Here is a 16,235-nt window from a genome sequence, read left to right as displayed (position 1 = left end):
TGATGTGGAGATTTATCTCATGGATGAAAGGTGATCCAGATTTAAGAACTAGAGGTTAAGTAAAAGCCCTACAGTCCTGGATTTAAATGAGAAGTCTGCTGTAAACTTAAGAGGCTATCAATGACCAATTCAGAAGCAATAAGTATCTCTAGTGCCCACACTGTCTCTAAACCATTTTTCTCCAATGGAACCAGAGCTCCTTGGAGTGATGGCTGACTCCAGGTTTGGGGCAGGGAATATGCAAGATGGGCTAAAGATCATCCCATTTTTCTAGAATACGTCAAAGTCTCCTAAGGATGTGTCAAAGGATACATGCACCAACCAAAAGAAGCTCCCACTTGCCAAAATGGAATAACATCAATAAGTATAATAATTCCATCCATTCCATCAATGGAATAGACATCAATAAGTATAATAATTGTGATGACTAAGACACATCAAATATGTTTAAATTTGCAAGTGCATAAACATACAGAAACAAAAATCAAGCAAACAAACAAAAACCTCATCAGTCAACTTTGGAGATGCTTGGGAACCATATAATTTCTAACTTTTTCCTTCTGTCTACAATTTCACTTATGGACATCCAAACAATTGGTATGAGGAAGATTCTCTTTATAGAGATATGCAGGGTAATAAATAAAGAAATGGCAATCAGATTGTCACCATTTTGCAAAATACTGAAATAGTAGTGTATCTGAAATGTTATAATAATGTTGAATTGCTTCAAATACTGTGGTGCAGGAGGACCTACAAGTACAATAAAAGGTGGAGGAGGAAAAAAATTAGGTATATGCACTGACGTGGTTTTTTTAATGTTTTAAGAACAACAGTAAAAACATCTATGTGTAAAATTTCCCAGCTTAAAAAAATTTTATTAATATATGAGCAAAGATGAAAATATTAAAAACATTTGACTTATCTACAGAGATGATTGATATGATTAGCTATGACACTTACTATTTCATAAAATACTACATTATTTGAAATGTTTTCAAGGACTGTGGACTACTTTTATAATTGGAAAACAGGGGTGTGCTGTGGTTTCTTTTAGTTTCAATTTTCTCTAAAATTTTATGGGTATGGTGTCTTACAGATATTTTCACAGTGCCGCACTTTAAAATACATTTAAACCCCAACCTCAATATGCTACTTTTAAGTACAAATGTATTTACCTAACAGTGACATAAGATACAGGATTTATAGTGTGTCTGATTGAGGTTCATTCAAGTAGAATAACGGTTCTCATAGTGTGGGCCACAGACACCCTGAGATCTTCCCTAGGGGTTTTCAAGGTCAAACTTATCTTCATAATAATACTAAAGCATGATGTGCCTTTTGCATTGTGTTGACATTTTTACAGACAATGCAAAGGCAGTAACAACACTGCTGGCTCCTCAGCACAAACAAAGGCAGTGGCATTTAAATGCTACTGGTCATCATATTCTTCTCTGCCACATAACCCAGCAAAAAATAAGTGCCATTTTCACTTAAGAATGTCTCTGAGGAAGCTGTAAAACTATTGTTCTTCAATCACTGAGTCTTTTTAATATTATATGTGATGACATAAGTGTTCTGTCCCAAGAAAAGGCATCTGTGTGATTTGAGTCGCAAATAAACTGGACATTCACATGGAACACCTTTTTACTTGAGACACCAAACTATGGTTTTTCAGACTTACGAATTTCACAGGTATTTTCTCAAACATTAAGCCAAGTAAGCCTGTTGTTTCAAGTAAAATAAGTATGTATTTGTTTCCAATGATAGAATTTGAGCTTTCAAGTAAAAACAAGAATTTTAGAACACCTGTACCCATTACTGTAAGGATGACAGATTCCCAATACTTAAAAACTATCCTGAAGAGATGAATACTGAAATTAACAAATGTGGGGTTTTTATTATATTAAGTAACAAAAAGTTTCAACACTTGAAAGAAGTGCATAAATCGGTGAATCAAGTATCTCAAATGATCAATCATTGCATGATGTTAAAAATCATCTATTTAAAAGTTCAAGGTGAACCAGTGGATTTTAATGTAACAGAAGACAGAAAGTTCACTGATACAGTTTCAGATTACGCATGGCAACTAACCTTTAAGAAGATAACCATTTGTCATTCTGGTGCAGTATCAAAAAAGAGTATCAACAATGATCTATATGATTATTAAAATATCCCTAGCGTTTACAACTGTGAGGTTGCATTTTCTTCATACACTTTAATTAAAACATTTCAAAAAAGACTGAATGCAAAAGAAGATATAAGAACCCAGCAGTCTTTATTAAACCAGGCAACAATAAGATTTATAAAAATGTAACACAATGATGTCACTTGCTAAGTATTTCTTTTATTTTGTAAAATAGTTATTTTTCATAGTGTTTTTATGTAAATATGAAATGGGTTTGTTATTTTTACTTTTAAATATATTATTTTAAATTTTCTTAGTTTTCATATTTAATATAGTAATATCAATTAATATAACTACATATCCTAAAGTTCCTTAGGCATCCTCAATAATTGTTTATACTTTAGAAAGGACCAGAGACAAAAAAGTTTGAGAATCACTGGATTAGAACATTGATTTCATGTATTGTATCTTATTTTCAGTTACATCCTATTTTCTGTTTCCAGAAAAAAATATTGACTGGTGAATCTCAGAAGCTGTACTACTCATAAACAATATAATATAATTCCAATTTCAGGTTTAAAATCAATATATCCATTAATATTCAAAGTCATAACTAATGTGTACAAGCAGTTACTTTCATTAATGCAAGTAAACTTGTAAATGCAGACCCCAAAGTTACAAAGTGCTTTTTGGAATTTGAAATTTTACTGTCAAAGAGATTTTTTTCTCTTATCTTAAAAATAATTTATTTTTGGATAATACCAATAACTCACAATCAATACAACAAGACCCACAAGTTGTACTTTTTAGTAAAAAGTACTACTTTTTTGAATAGTGATTCATTACAATACTCAATATTAATTTGAGAAATATCTCAAAATTTAAAAACTGAAAAAAGGGAGAAAAAAGAAAATAAACATAAACCAAAAAAAGAAATAAAAGAGCAAAACCCCATAAAACTATCTCCCCAGTAAGTTTCTTCTTTTTGAATAAGGATTATGTAAGAAGTTTCTTTCCTCTTTGGCATAGCTGCTGGGCTGACCAAAGCCAAAAATCATGTAGACTTCCAAATCTTGAACTTGGCTTAATCTTCCCCCCAAATCATATGTGGTATCTTCCCTTTCTATTTTGTCTCACTACATACTTTTTTGTTTTTATTTTAAACTACCTCAAATCCTTTCTGGAAAGATGTGTGGTGTAAGTAAACTAAAAAAAAAAAAAAAAAAAAAAAAAGCTTAAATATACTTTAATGTCTGTCTGAGATCATTGGCAAAAATATATTACTAAATGATCTAATTATGAAATATACTTTTTAAAATCACTGAAAATACTTACCCGTCTATGCCTTTCTCTGTCTTTACATTTCTCTCGCACCCAGTCAATAGTATGGAAATCATCATATGTACCAACACCTGGAATTGGTTCATCCAAAAGATCCAGCAGGTGTGTAGAACTGTTAATGCTGCCTCCATTTGTCATTGTGTAATGAGTTCCTTCAAAGTAAAAGAGGAACAATGATTATGTTTTATGAGAAACAATGATGAACTCTGTGACCTTCTAAGAAATTCATTAGTAATAGTACCACTAGAAATAATTATAATAAAATAGAGAAAATGAAAATTATCCAAAATCTGGAAATCAGGCAAAGTGCTATGGCATGTTCTTTCAAACTCGTACTACAGTATCAAAAATAAGCCTGCCTCATAGATTCTAGTCCTAGCCAGCTAAATAACTTTGGGCAGGTCATTGTTAAATGTTAAATACCTTCATGAAATATGCTATACCTTATAAAGAAAAGAAGTATTTGACATTTTTCTAAAGCCCTAAAAACTTAAAAAAGCTGGTACATATTTTCAAATAGGTGGTTTTGGCATGAGTGATTACAAGTTACATCTTCAAATTATGTAGCATAATATAGGTTTTATGCCAAAAATAATTTAGAAGTGTAATTTTAATGGAAATGTAACTAATTTATATAGAATATAAAGAGTGGCACTAATGTTTAAACAAATATTGTAAAAATAAAACACAAGAAACCTGCTTATTTTACTCTATAACTTTAAGACTTGCAGTCTGATGGTTTAAAATGACTCATTCATGTTTACAGATAAACTATCATAAATATTAAGTCACTCTACAAAACTACCTGGCAAATTTAGAATCTGAACTTTCCCCAGTCACTATAAATGCTACCTAGATTAGAGCAAGAGATTATCATACATCAATCAAGGGAGAAGGGGAAGGGTGAACTGCAATAAAAGCAACTCTAAAAACTAACTTTATTACTGCTAAGATAGAAGCCAAATAAACAGTACTGCAGGTTTCTTGGTAATTCAAAGAAGCAATGGAAACTAGCATTAATATAGAAAGATTTAATATTTTAAACAATATAAATACTGAATATTGTACTACTAAACTTAAATGTCTATTTACTTCTACCCATTAAAACAGGGTACTCACTTATCTCTCTGTTCAATACATTTGAATATTTGCCTTGGAAAGTTGTAAAACTTCTAAAAGGAGAATAGTATATTGATTTCAATGTTTTGGCAGAAGTACTCCAGGAATAAATAATTTATCGTTCCTGACTGAGGGTTTAAAGGCCCAATCCCTGCAATGGCCCATGTTCATCCACATAAAACATACACTCTAAACCTTACACTTAAAGTGTCAAGTACACAAGCCCTCTGTTCCTCCCCCTATCCTGATGTTATTCAGGAATTTCACTGTGTAAAAACTAAAAAGCCACAAATTTTCTTAAGAGAAAGTAACTGGAGAATAAATAAATATAATAAGAGTGTGCATACTATCTTGACCAATCTGAGAATGAATCTCTGACTCTACTTTCCACGTAATGTAACTGGTGATTCAAAAAAATGTTTTTGGAGGGAAGTGTCAAAAGCCTCTATGGACTTCTGGTATGATGACATCACTTCCGTGGTACTCTAACCAAACATACATGAACTGAATCTTACAAGGAAAAACAAGATAAACGTAAACTGAAGGAAATTCCACAAAATAGCTGTCTTGCATTCTTCAAAAATGTGAAAGTCATGAAAGAAAAAGTTTGACTGAGGAACTGTTTTAGGTGAAAGGAGACTTTTGGATTATCATATCAGATCCAGGACCAGGATAAAAATGTTTTGGTTTTTTTTTTTCTCTTATATTAAAGAACACAGTGACACAACTGGCAAATTTGAAAACAACCAGTACCTTGGATAATAGTACTGATCACTGCCAACTTTCTGGTTTTGAAAACTGTGCTGAGGCTGTGTGTAAGGGAGTATAAGTGCATTATGTCTGCATCTCATTCTTACATGCTTCAGAAAACAATAATATGTGCACATGTATATCTATGCATTAGTATATATTATATATTACACAGGTAATAGCATATATAACATCAAGAGACAGAACTAACAAATGTTAACATTTCAGGAATCTGGTAAAGGGAACATTAGTTTTCAACATTTACCAGTCTGAAATTATAAGAAAATATTTTTTAAGTATACTATGAAAAAATGTTTTGAAAATGTACACTATGATATATTTTGCAAACTTCAAACTTTCCCCACTGTATACCCTTATCTGGTTAGAGTTTAAGTGAAAAGGATTGCTGATCTTAATTGTTACTCTTCTATGCAAAAAATAAAAAAGCAAAATTTCTATACCACTTCGTGTGCATCCAAGACAATGTTATCAGCCCCAATGTTTGCACCAATGTAGATAAATAGGAAATGAAGCCTGTATTCCTCCAACAGACTTTGGAACTAGGAAGTAGAAAAGTAGAGACTATCAATCTCATGTTTATAAGGTAGCAAAAGGTATAGCACCATCATAAACTTTTATATTAGCCATGCGTCTTGCCTTCAGTGACTTTCAAATAATTACTCTGTAGAAATTACCCTGACATCTAAACTATGTACAAAGTCCTGAATGAATGTATGATTTTGACCGAACATATAGCCCCCGCACTCAATCCAGTTCCTTCACAACATGCCCCATAAGCCTCAGCTCTTTCCCTTAACCTCCTGTGACAGCAACAGGAAACAATGGCCAGACCCTAAACTAATGGTCACAAGTTATCGCTTTTCCTTAAACTGAAGATAACACCATCCCTAAGTTATGTTTCAGTTCCTAAGTGAAAGGACCCCTGCCTGCGTCCCCATGAAACCAGACCGAGGGACCCTGAAGCTCACCTCACGACCTGAAATGGCGATTTGCTTCCCTTACTTCACTCTAGACTAATCACCCAAACCCCTTATTCTCCATGGCATGGTTTTTGCTCCATAAAGCCTCTCATATGTAAACCACTGGGACTTGGATATTTCGGAACATGAGCTCATCCATTCTCCAGACTGACATCAATCCTAATAAACTAGTTCTTTTCTCCCCTGAAAACTCCTGCCTGTACATTTCTTTGAGCCTATGTGTGCTGGCGGATGAACTCTCTTCCAGCTTAGTAACACACACGTGCATTAATTCTAAACATGTAAACACTAGAAATAAAAGACTCACACTTTTTAAACCAGAGGATCCTGTGATTCAATATATTATGTTTTGTGGCTTTTATGTTGTGTCCTTTGGAATTTCTAAGGCTGCCACTGCACATGTTAAGATGGAAATCAGCCAGAGCGCTTTGTGTCCCCAACAGACTGCTTAAAGGTCAGTCTGTCTGCTCATGCCTATTTACTTCCGCCTGACATAGCGATGAGGTTTGAAACCGTGTAGTATACAGGGAGATACTGATTGATCTTCTTGGTTTTGAGGGAGCCCACAGAAACCAATTTCCCCTCTACATTATTTCTAAAAGAGGTTTGGGTGCTTCTTATGGCCATTGCTATCAAATTGGCTTGGACAGTAAACAAGATAGATTTTGTTACGAAAATATAAACTTTTTGCTGAGATAGAGCTGATTAGAACATTTCTTGGACTCTGATAAATATAATTAAATGGAAACTCCAGGAAGAGGATGGCAGACATTTCAATCTGGTTTTAACCTTTCTCCTTTTGTCCTGTTTCTTGTTCATTTTACTGAATTATTACTGACAACTGAAAGGTATCATACCGAATGTAATGTCAGTAAGCATTTTTAAATCTAAAGTCTGTTATTGCAGAATTGCTAAGTAAAATTTAAGAATCAGCTGGCCAGTAGAAAAAATATTCAGAGCTGCTTTAGTTTATGTGTGACACTTCATATACTTTCTTTTACAGCGTGCTCTGCCAAACATGGAAATCTGGGCAGTACAAAAGAGAATAGGAGAGATTTGCTACCCTACTCTAAACTGGGCAGGGAACATTAACTTCTAATGGGAGCACAGGAGTGCTCCCATTATGTCCCACAGTAAGAGTAATTTTAAAGGTATTATGTTTCCTAACCTATCATTTCTTTGTGTATAGTTCATTGCAACCTAGATTTGTATAAAGTCTAACTTACATGTATTAAAATGAGATCAATACAAATAAATTATATGTGTTAATTAAAATGTTTATAAGCAACAGTACAAGTTAACCAAGTTCAGCTTCAACTTGATCTTATGCACGACTGAAGCAAATAATCTGTGCATTACCCCACAAGCACAAATTAAAGTTCTCTCGTGTATAAAATACAACTCTCTCTCTCTTCCCCAAATTAATATTTCAAGAATTGGTTAAACTATAACACGGCTTTCCTACAGCAGATATTGGAAAGGAGTTCTCGAAGGCCTAGAGGTTTATGGAATGAAGTGAAAGCGGTGAGTGAGGCTACACTTCCTTGATTACACCTTTCTTTGTCCTCAATAAACTCTCTTCTTATAGTGGAATTTTACTAACACAAGATGACATAATCTGCCCAGGACTTCCCATTGCACATGCGGCTCTCGCTTATTTATCTGTGAAGTCAGTAACAGAGACTTACTGGAATACTTTTTGGAACTATAATCAACATTCCCCACCCCACCACCCATTTCCCCCTACAGGTCTGGGAGGCAGCCACGGCCACAGTGACAGAAATACACAGCAGATCCTAGAGAACAAGATTCAGTAACGTGGCTCCTGAGTTTCAAATTTAGACTTTTGAATCCCATATAAAAAACAAAATCTTAAAAGGCAGTATCTCTGAGTTGCAAGTGATGGGCTTCTGAGTTTTAAAAGGTTTTATGTAAAAAGGCTTATTAGAGTTTGTACATGAATTAGTGTCCTTGATTGAAAAACAAACTGATGAAAAACCAATTCCACAAAGCTACATAAGGTTTGCTGGGGAAGTACAGACAGGAAATTGGATAAACAAGAGTTATAACAGACTGGCAAGTGGTTTCACCTTTAACATTTTCTATAAACAAAAAATACAGATGAGGTTATACTGGCTACACTTATTTATAAGTTTTTCATTACCGAGCATATTTTCATCACTAGGCATACTTTCTAAAGCCATCCCAAATCATTAAATACATATGCACATCGCTTTCAATGTCCTTCAGATTATTACATTTAAATGTTGGTACATACTATATTTTAAACAAATTTCTGGGTTAGTTTTCATTACAAACAGTACGTGGAATGAACATATGTGTAGTATACTACTTAGTCATCCTCTTTTTCAATTAATTTTTAGAACTTTAACTTTTTTCTTGTTCTTACCTTTTTGTCCTGGACCCCATACTCACATTTAATATTTATTAAACAGTTATATCTCCAAACTTCAAATAAACACATTAACCAGTAACTGTCCTCTGATTAGGGTTATTATTTGTGTAATGGACCTTTGTTTCTGCCAACTGGTAACCATTTCCCTTCTTCCTACAACAGAATCCAATTACTTTTAGAAAACGTCTATTCCTCTACTGTATGCAATCCTGGTGAGGGCTTCAGTCAAGGTACCGTCCCTTCTCCAGCTAAGAAAAAGGCACTTGGTTCAAGTTAAACTAATCAAACTCGATCTCCTAGAAATGTAAAACCTTGAGCAGATGATACAAAGACAGAAGGAGTCTCTTAATTTTAACAACTGAATTTCAAAAAGACATAGGATAGCTCCTGCCACCTAGGTTCCCCAGGTCATGGATTGTAGGAGAGTGTCATGAACGTAGTAGTTCCCAAATTTAACACAAGAGAAACTCTTCCAAGAAATTGTCTAGAGGTCTGACTACCAGATGCCAGTGACTGTCCTCTACCACTTGTCTGAAAAACAGCAACAAAAAAGACTGGAGAAAAGATCTTTTCAGAGTCCTAGTACAGAAATTCCATGACCTTAATGCGTTTCAGGTCCAATTCCAGTCTGCCACCTATTAACTATGTGATCCAGCACGAGTTACTTACTAACCCTCTTAGGTACCTGGGTTTTCTCATCCACTTTAGGAATATGGTATATGGACTGGAAATAAATCGTGTGTGTGCGTGCGCGTGTATGCACATCTGACAAACAGCAAGAAGCAATAAACACAAGCGATTGTTTCTGCTCAAATATTCTGGCATTTAAAACTTCATCAGGCTGCATTATATAACTTGAAAGTTATTAATCTTTACTATAATACTGACAATATTACAAAGAGGAGGGGAAAATCTTACAGATTTGACTAACGAGTTCTGTATAATGAGCAAAAATCCTGGAGATTTCTAGTAGATAATGTAATTCATTATCTCTGACATGGACAGAGAAACAAATTTCCAAAAAGTGTAGTCAATGACTAGCCTTTCTGTAACTGAACATCATGCAAATCAAATGTCACTAATAGTATACTTCAAGTATCACCAACCCTAAAATGCCTCAGCAAGCAGGAAGAATTATTCAATTAGTGAGCTGTGACTGGCATGTAGCTTTCTTGCAAAAATAATTTTGTTGATAAAGACTTTATGGCTTGTTTATTTTTTCCCAGACATGGAACTTTATAAAATTCAAGCATACCTATATAACCACAAATTCATTACATGCTAATACTGTAATGTAAACAAAAAGTTTTTATATTATCTGTAGGAAAAATTTAAATTATTCATTATTATTTAAAGTGATATTTTCACTAATGGGAAAAGAACAGTCTTTTAAACAAAAGATGCTGGGACAACTGGCTACCCACATGCAAAAGAATGAAGCTGGACCCTACCTCACACCACACAGGAAAACTAACAAAAAATGTATCAGACCAAAATGTAAGGGCGGAAACTATAAAACTCTTATTAGAAAACCTAGGGCTAAATCCTTGTGACTCTGGATTAGGCCATGGTTTTGTAGATAAAATACCTCACACAACTGACCAAAAAAAAAAAAAAAACCAGACTAAACTAGACTAAATAAACTAGACAGAATTTAAATAATCTTTCCCACCTAGAGACCAGATACTGTTACTGTCTAATAATAGTAACAATAACAACAATAAATAATAACAATAAACCAACTAACATTTACTGAGGACTTGTGTGCCAGACATGTTTTTAGTGCTTTACATGTATTAGCTTATTTAATCCTCACAACACCCCCATGAAATAGGTTCACTATCTTATTTTATAAATTAGAAAAATAAGGTACAGAGTTAAGAAATATGCCCAGAGTTACAAAGCTATTAGGTAGCAGAACGGGGATTCAAACCCAAGCAGTTTGATTCCAAAGGCATTTCTCACTACTATGTAATAGTGGGGAGAAAAATTAATTTCATGGTTTGTTTTCTTGTGTATTGTAAGATATGTGGACACTCTCCTCTCCAAGTTAGGTGGTGCCTTCTCCCAGAACTTATGAACATGCATTCAGCTTTCGGACAATTTAATACAATCCTACTCATCACCACCATCATGCCTCTTTGCCTCTGGTGCCAAACCACTTGTCCTATAGTATTTAAAAAATATTGCAATGAAAAAAATGTTGCAATAGTAGCCACGGGCACTGCTTGGTTCCCAGCAGTCACATCCCTATGCTTTTGCAGACAGCAACACACCCTATTCTCATCCTCAGACTGTTTTAGACTCATCTTAGGACACAAGAAGCCTACCTTTACCCGAGAAAGAGTTAACCGCCTTACTGGGTGTATACTTAAGAAACTGGTTTCCAAACTTGTTTGACTGGCCCACTGCAATAAACATTTCTCAGTGACACAGCATACAGATATACCTAAGTAAAACCAAAGTTTAGTGTACTTACTATTTAGCATATGCTTTAATACTTTCATTTTTTTCTTCATAATTGATCATAACCCAATTGATTTCATAAACAACATATTACAACCTGAAATTAAAAAAAAACTGAACTAGAGAATACAACATTAATGAAATTATCTGCTTTCCCATAAATAAAAACTTTATATTCCCTCCACTAGCCTTAATATCTATTTGGTGAACTGGTATCTATTAGTATCAGTTTGGTATAAAACAGTACCTAACAGGTAAACCTTAATCTGAGCATATTAGTAAAGTTACACATTTTCAGTGGCCTACATCTTTTTTTTCCAAAGGGAAATATCCAAATAATAATTTTACATGAAAAAGTAGGTATATATTTATTTTCTTAGAATATTACTTACCACCTCTGGGGTTAATCTCAGAAGATGTGATGGCAGTAACTGTTACCATTTAAACTCATAATGCAGATTACTGTCCCACCACACATGCATAACACACACTCGATTTTATTAAATTATGGGAGGCGGCAAACAGAAATCCAAAACTCTACATACTCCCTAACCCAGTTTCTTTTGTATATGAAGAGCAGGAAGTCGAGTCCCCAATGTATTCCCCTCTCTCTGTGACCTCGCTGATAAGAAATGGTCATCTTGGTGAGAAAGGGGAAAGTAAATGTTGTAAATTGATAAAAGAAGTTTCAGAATGTCAGCAGACTCCCAAATGAAAGATTAAAAGGGAATGGCAAGCAAGCACCATGCCTAGGACTTAGATGGTGGTCAATTAAATGTCTGCTGGATAAATGAATAGGATAAATAAAGTACATGCTCTTTAAAACCTGTTCTGCCGTCCAGTCTTATTTAACTGCCATCTATTTAAATTGCAAAGATTTGGAAATTAAAAACAAATCCCACAGGCATTGAGCAAGGATACAAAACCAGTCAGTAGCAATGCTGAACCCATTACCCAATTTACTGTTTCTTTTCTGATCTATTACTACTTCAAGATAAAAAGGCACATCCTTAGGTAGAGATAATAAAGTGGATATTAAAACATCTATATGTTCCATGTTCATTTATTATCTGTGCATAAGATTTACATATTACATGAATAAAAAAATTATGAAATTTGCTCTCTTAAAGGAAACAAAGAATAAATTACAGAAGCTAAACTAACTCCATTTTTATCTAATTATGGTTGTAAAGGACTACAAAAATTACAAATTAAACATATGTTTATTAAAAACATAAATAAAACTTTAAAATACAATTTAGGCTACCAGTCTCCTCGAACTTCCTGCAGGCACAAAGATCAGACTTTAATGCTGGAAAAAAGAGCCAAGTTTACAAACGTAACCTATGTGAAAGACCTGCTCACATGAAAATCCTGACACACAAAGCATTTCTGACTTACAACAAGTAATGTGATGGTATAAAATTAACCACAGTAAAGTGTAGGTTATTTTTAGAAAATAGAGCTAGAGATTGTAATACGAACCAGATTTTTTTGAAGATTTTAAATTCAGAGGCTGTAGGCAAATAAATTTAAAGACAGGCTTTGTTTTATACTATTTTTGACATCAAATAAAGAATCTTTATTTGTTCTTTTAATTCATAGGCACAGAGGAATTAATTTTTTTTAAAAAGATTTTATTTTCTAGTTGGCTAAAAGATTGGAAGTAATAGAAGTATAATAACAATCTGATTCTTACAATCATTTTACAAAGAGCCTATGAATGTCCCTATAGCAATAAAAACATCATCTAGCACCTGATTTCCAAATAATGTGCAAAAATATGCCAACTACTAATACTTTTATGAGGGAATTAAAAATGAACAAATCCATGTTATACTAAGAACAAAAAAACTACTTAAATAGATTTCTAAACTAATAAATGTCAAGAAATGATTTAAGGTAGAAACTTAAAAAAATAAGACTCCAAAACTTTCATTTCAATAGGAAGGTCACACTTTATGGGGTTTAAGACTGTTATTAGTCTGGCCTTCAAGTCCCCCCTAGGATCCAGGACCCTTCTACCTTCCATCTTTCTGTACTCCCCCTCTATGACCCACTGAGATACCACAAAACTGACCAGGGAGTACAGGAAGCATTCACTCCCACCTGAGCACGTACTCATTCTACCCTCTCCCCCAGAAACCTTGTATCAAATTCCCATGGGTACTCAAAGACCTGGCCTACTTTGAACAAAACACTTGTCAAAGGGAGAACCATCTTTTCCTCCCCCAAGTCCAGGAAAAGAACATCTAGTCTGTTTCATTCACTAGAAATTTATTAACTTCCTTGGGGTTTTGTTTGTTTTTAAATTTGAGAAGCCTTCTCATGTCCCTTCCAGGTTCAAAATGCACATATATAGTAAAAAGCAGAATATACCCACGATAAGAGTATAAGCTAAATCATCTGGATCAAATCCTGACTTTTATCACTTCCTTACCTCAGTTCTGTCAACAGAAATATGAGAATTAAAACAGCACCTAAACTTCTCAAGTCTGCAATGAGGATTAAAATGAGTTGCTATATATTAACTGATACACCTAAATCTTACCCACCAGCTCCTGGTGGTAAGATTATGAGAATTATTTTCTCCTTTATGCTTTCAGGTATTTCCCCAAATATTTTAAAATTATATAATTATTTTATATATAATAGTATCTGGCAAACAGTGAATTCAACACTAAATATTAGCTATTACTGATATTACTATAACTACCACCATCTCTCTCCACATCACCAAGTAGTGCTATATATATATATATGTGTGTGTGTGTGTGTATTATATATATATAAAAGCTCAATAAATTGTTTGAATGAAACAATTAATATTAAAATAATTTTTGAGATTACTCAGGGAATAAATGGAGGCTCAAGGCCCAAGAGAGCAAATCCATGATAGGGTCTGGTAGAAGAAAGAACTGAGCATCCCAAATTAATTAAAGCTCTTAAATAAATTAAGAAGAAAGTCAAAGCATAAAAATGATAATCCAAATAAAGCAAGATTTTTTCCCTGATAAAAATGAGACATTTTATAGAAGAACTTGATAGTTTCTATATAGGAAAATTACACCAAGAGATGGTTAATTCTAAAATGTCATAATTTCTAATCTATCAATAAAACATTAACTAATTCTATTTTTAATCTACTGACATTTCCAGGCTCTAGTCACTTAAGTAGGAAGCTACATCATTTACCATCTCACCTAGAAAGGTAGTATTAAATTTAATTTACTCCACAAAGGTAATCCCTAGCTCTAGAACTCCGGGTTTCAGTTTACTTTATTGGTATCCTTTACAATTTCATTCGTCCATTATCTGCCTCTTTGCCTTTTATCAGCCTAAAGAGGTATTTCTAGTCATTGTAATTTTGTCCTGATTCAGTTTTCTTGATTTATGTTAGCTGCTTATCTCCACATCTCTAGTTCCTTTGTGCTGACCCATGGCTACAACAGCTTATAAATTATGAAAAACAATAATCTCTTATCCACAGATACCAGGATACTGCAGTACAGTCAAGTAAACCTACTAACTGACTCTTTGGTACTATAAAGACATAATTTTACTTTCAAACAATATTAGCTTATATCAATTGAGTAAGTCTCATCCAGGAACAAGGAAAACTATTTGGGCTGCCAAGAGACATTATGCAAGATTCCTAAGGGATTACTTCTGAGTATAATAGAAATAAAAAGCTTGTATTTTAGTAATAACCATTATCAGTAACCATGCCTATTCTCACAGAAGCTTTGGCTTATTTCTTACTATTTGCATATCTTATACAGAGATGAACTCCACAAGCAAGTTCTGTCATGAATTCTGTTAAGACTGTTAGCTTACTACTTACTGGTCATATAAATTTCCCAAGCCTGGGCCTTCTGGTTTGTCATCATCAAACAGATGTTGTAAGAACTCAAAGAAAACACTCTGCCTTGTTTTACAGTTTACTTACTAATTAGCAAATACTGTGACATTTGAACAGTCACCATTCATCCGAGTTGTTTCCTGTTTAAAGAAATCACTACCAGAAAAGGGGTGATGGTAACACAGGGAAAAGTACAGTTAATGAACACATTAAGAATTAGGGGGAGGAAAAAACCCCAACAGCTCCTGGTGGTAAGATTATGAGAATTATTTTCTCCTTTATGCTTTCAGGTATTTCCCCAAATATTTTAAAATTATATAATTATTTTATATATAATTATATATAAATTTTATTGAAAGGGCAACTGTAAGAGAAGCACAATACTGAATATATAACATAAAAATTCATACAATTTTTCTCAAAATCTGAAGAGCAAGTTTTTACTAACACAGAATATACTATGGATATATAATGTTATAACTGTTCAGAGCCTAAAATAGTATCCAGTAGACAATGTAACCAATAAATATTTGTTGACTAAATTAACTTTTTAATTCTAATGGAACTTAACACTAAAAAAAGTGTATCAGAATAAACTGTAAATAAAACAGGCTGAATATACTCAGGAAAATCATGACTGTATATTTCGTAAATTCAAATTTAGACTAAACCATAAAATAAATTTATAATACTATAAAGTAATTCAAATTAATGTGGCTCATAAAGTCATCCATCTAAGATAGCTTTCTTTAAGTTCAATTTTTCTGTCTTTTTTTCCCTAAAACAATTGCCAGTAGTCTATTTTTAGTATAACCAGTTTAAGAAAATTGAATAAAGGTAAAAGCAGTTTAGTTAACATGTACTCAGTTTTAAGACCTTAACAGTACCTGCCAAAAGATTTATATGAACGCTGAGTGCTTTCCTGGTTTTTCAAAAACTATTGACTATTATTTTTCTGACATGTAAAAAATTACTCTAAAAATTTTTATTATATCAATCTTTAAAAGCTACCTATGTTAAGACAATGTAGTTAATGTTGATCAGTTAAAATGCATATTATATGAAAAATATTAATATAACAATGTGTTCATCTTTATTGCCATTTCAGTGTTCTAAAATGCAGGTAGAGCTTTTACTATAAATTTACTTTGTGGT

At 33.3% G+C, this 16,235-nt stretch overlaps 1 protein-coding gene across 4 annotated transcripts in view; it reads right to left on the bottom strand.

Annotated features, from left to right (window-relative positions):
* CLCN3 (chloride voltage-gated channel 3) overlaps positions 1-16,235 on the bottom strand; it is a 71,509-nt gene that overhangs the window by 32,690 nt on the left and 22,584 nt on the right. For all 4 annotated transcript variants that reach the window (XM_037133968.2, XM_037133979.2, XM_037133973.2 and 1 more), the window contains one exon: positions 3,461-3,618. In XM_037133968.2, the coding sequence (XP_036989863.2) occupies positions 3,461-3,618 (158 nt within the window). The remainder of the gene's footprint in view (positions 1-3,460; positions 3,619-16,235) is intronic.

The sequence above is a fragment of the Artibeus jamaicensis genome, unplaced genomic scaffold (genome assembly GCF_021234435.1).
Source record: "Artibeus jamaicensis isolate MK-2021 breed Jamaican fruit bat unplaced genomic scaffold, CSHL_Jam_final scaffold_537, whole genome shotgun sequence".
Lineage (NCBI taxonomy): Eukaryota > Metazoa > Chordata > Mammalia > Chiroptera > Phyllostomidae > Artibeus > Artibeus jamaicensis.
Note: the sequence above shows the minus strand (reverse complement) of the source record. Positions and strands in the feature narration are given on the sequence as shown.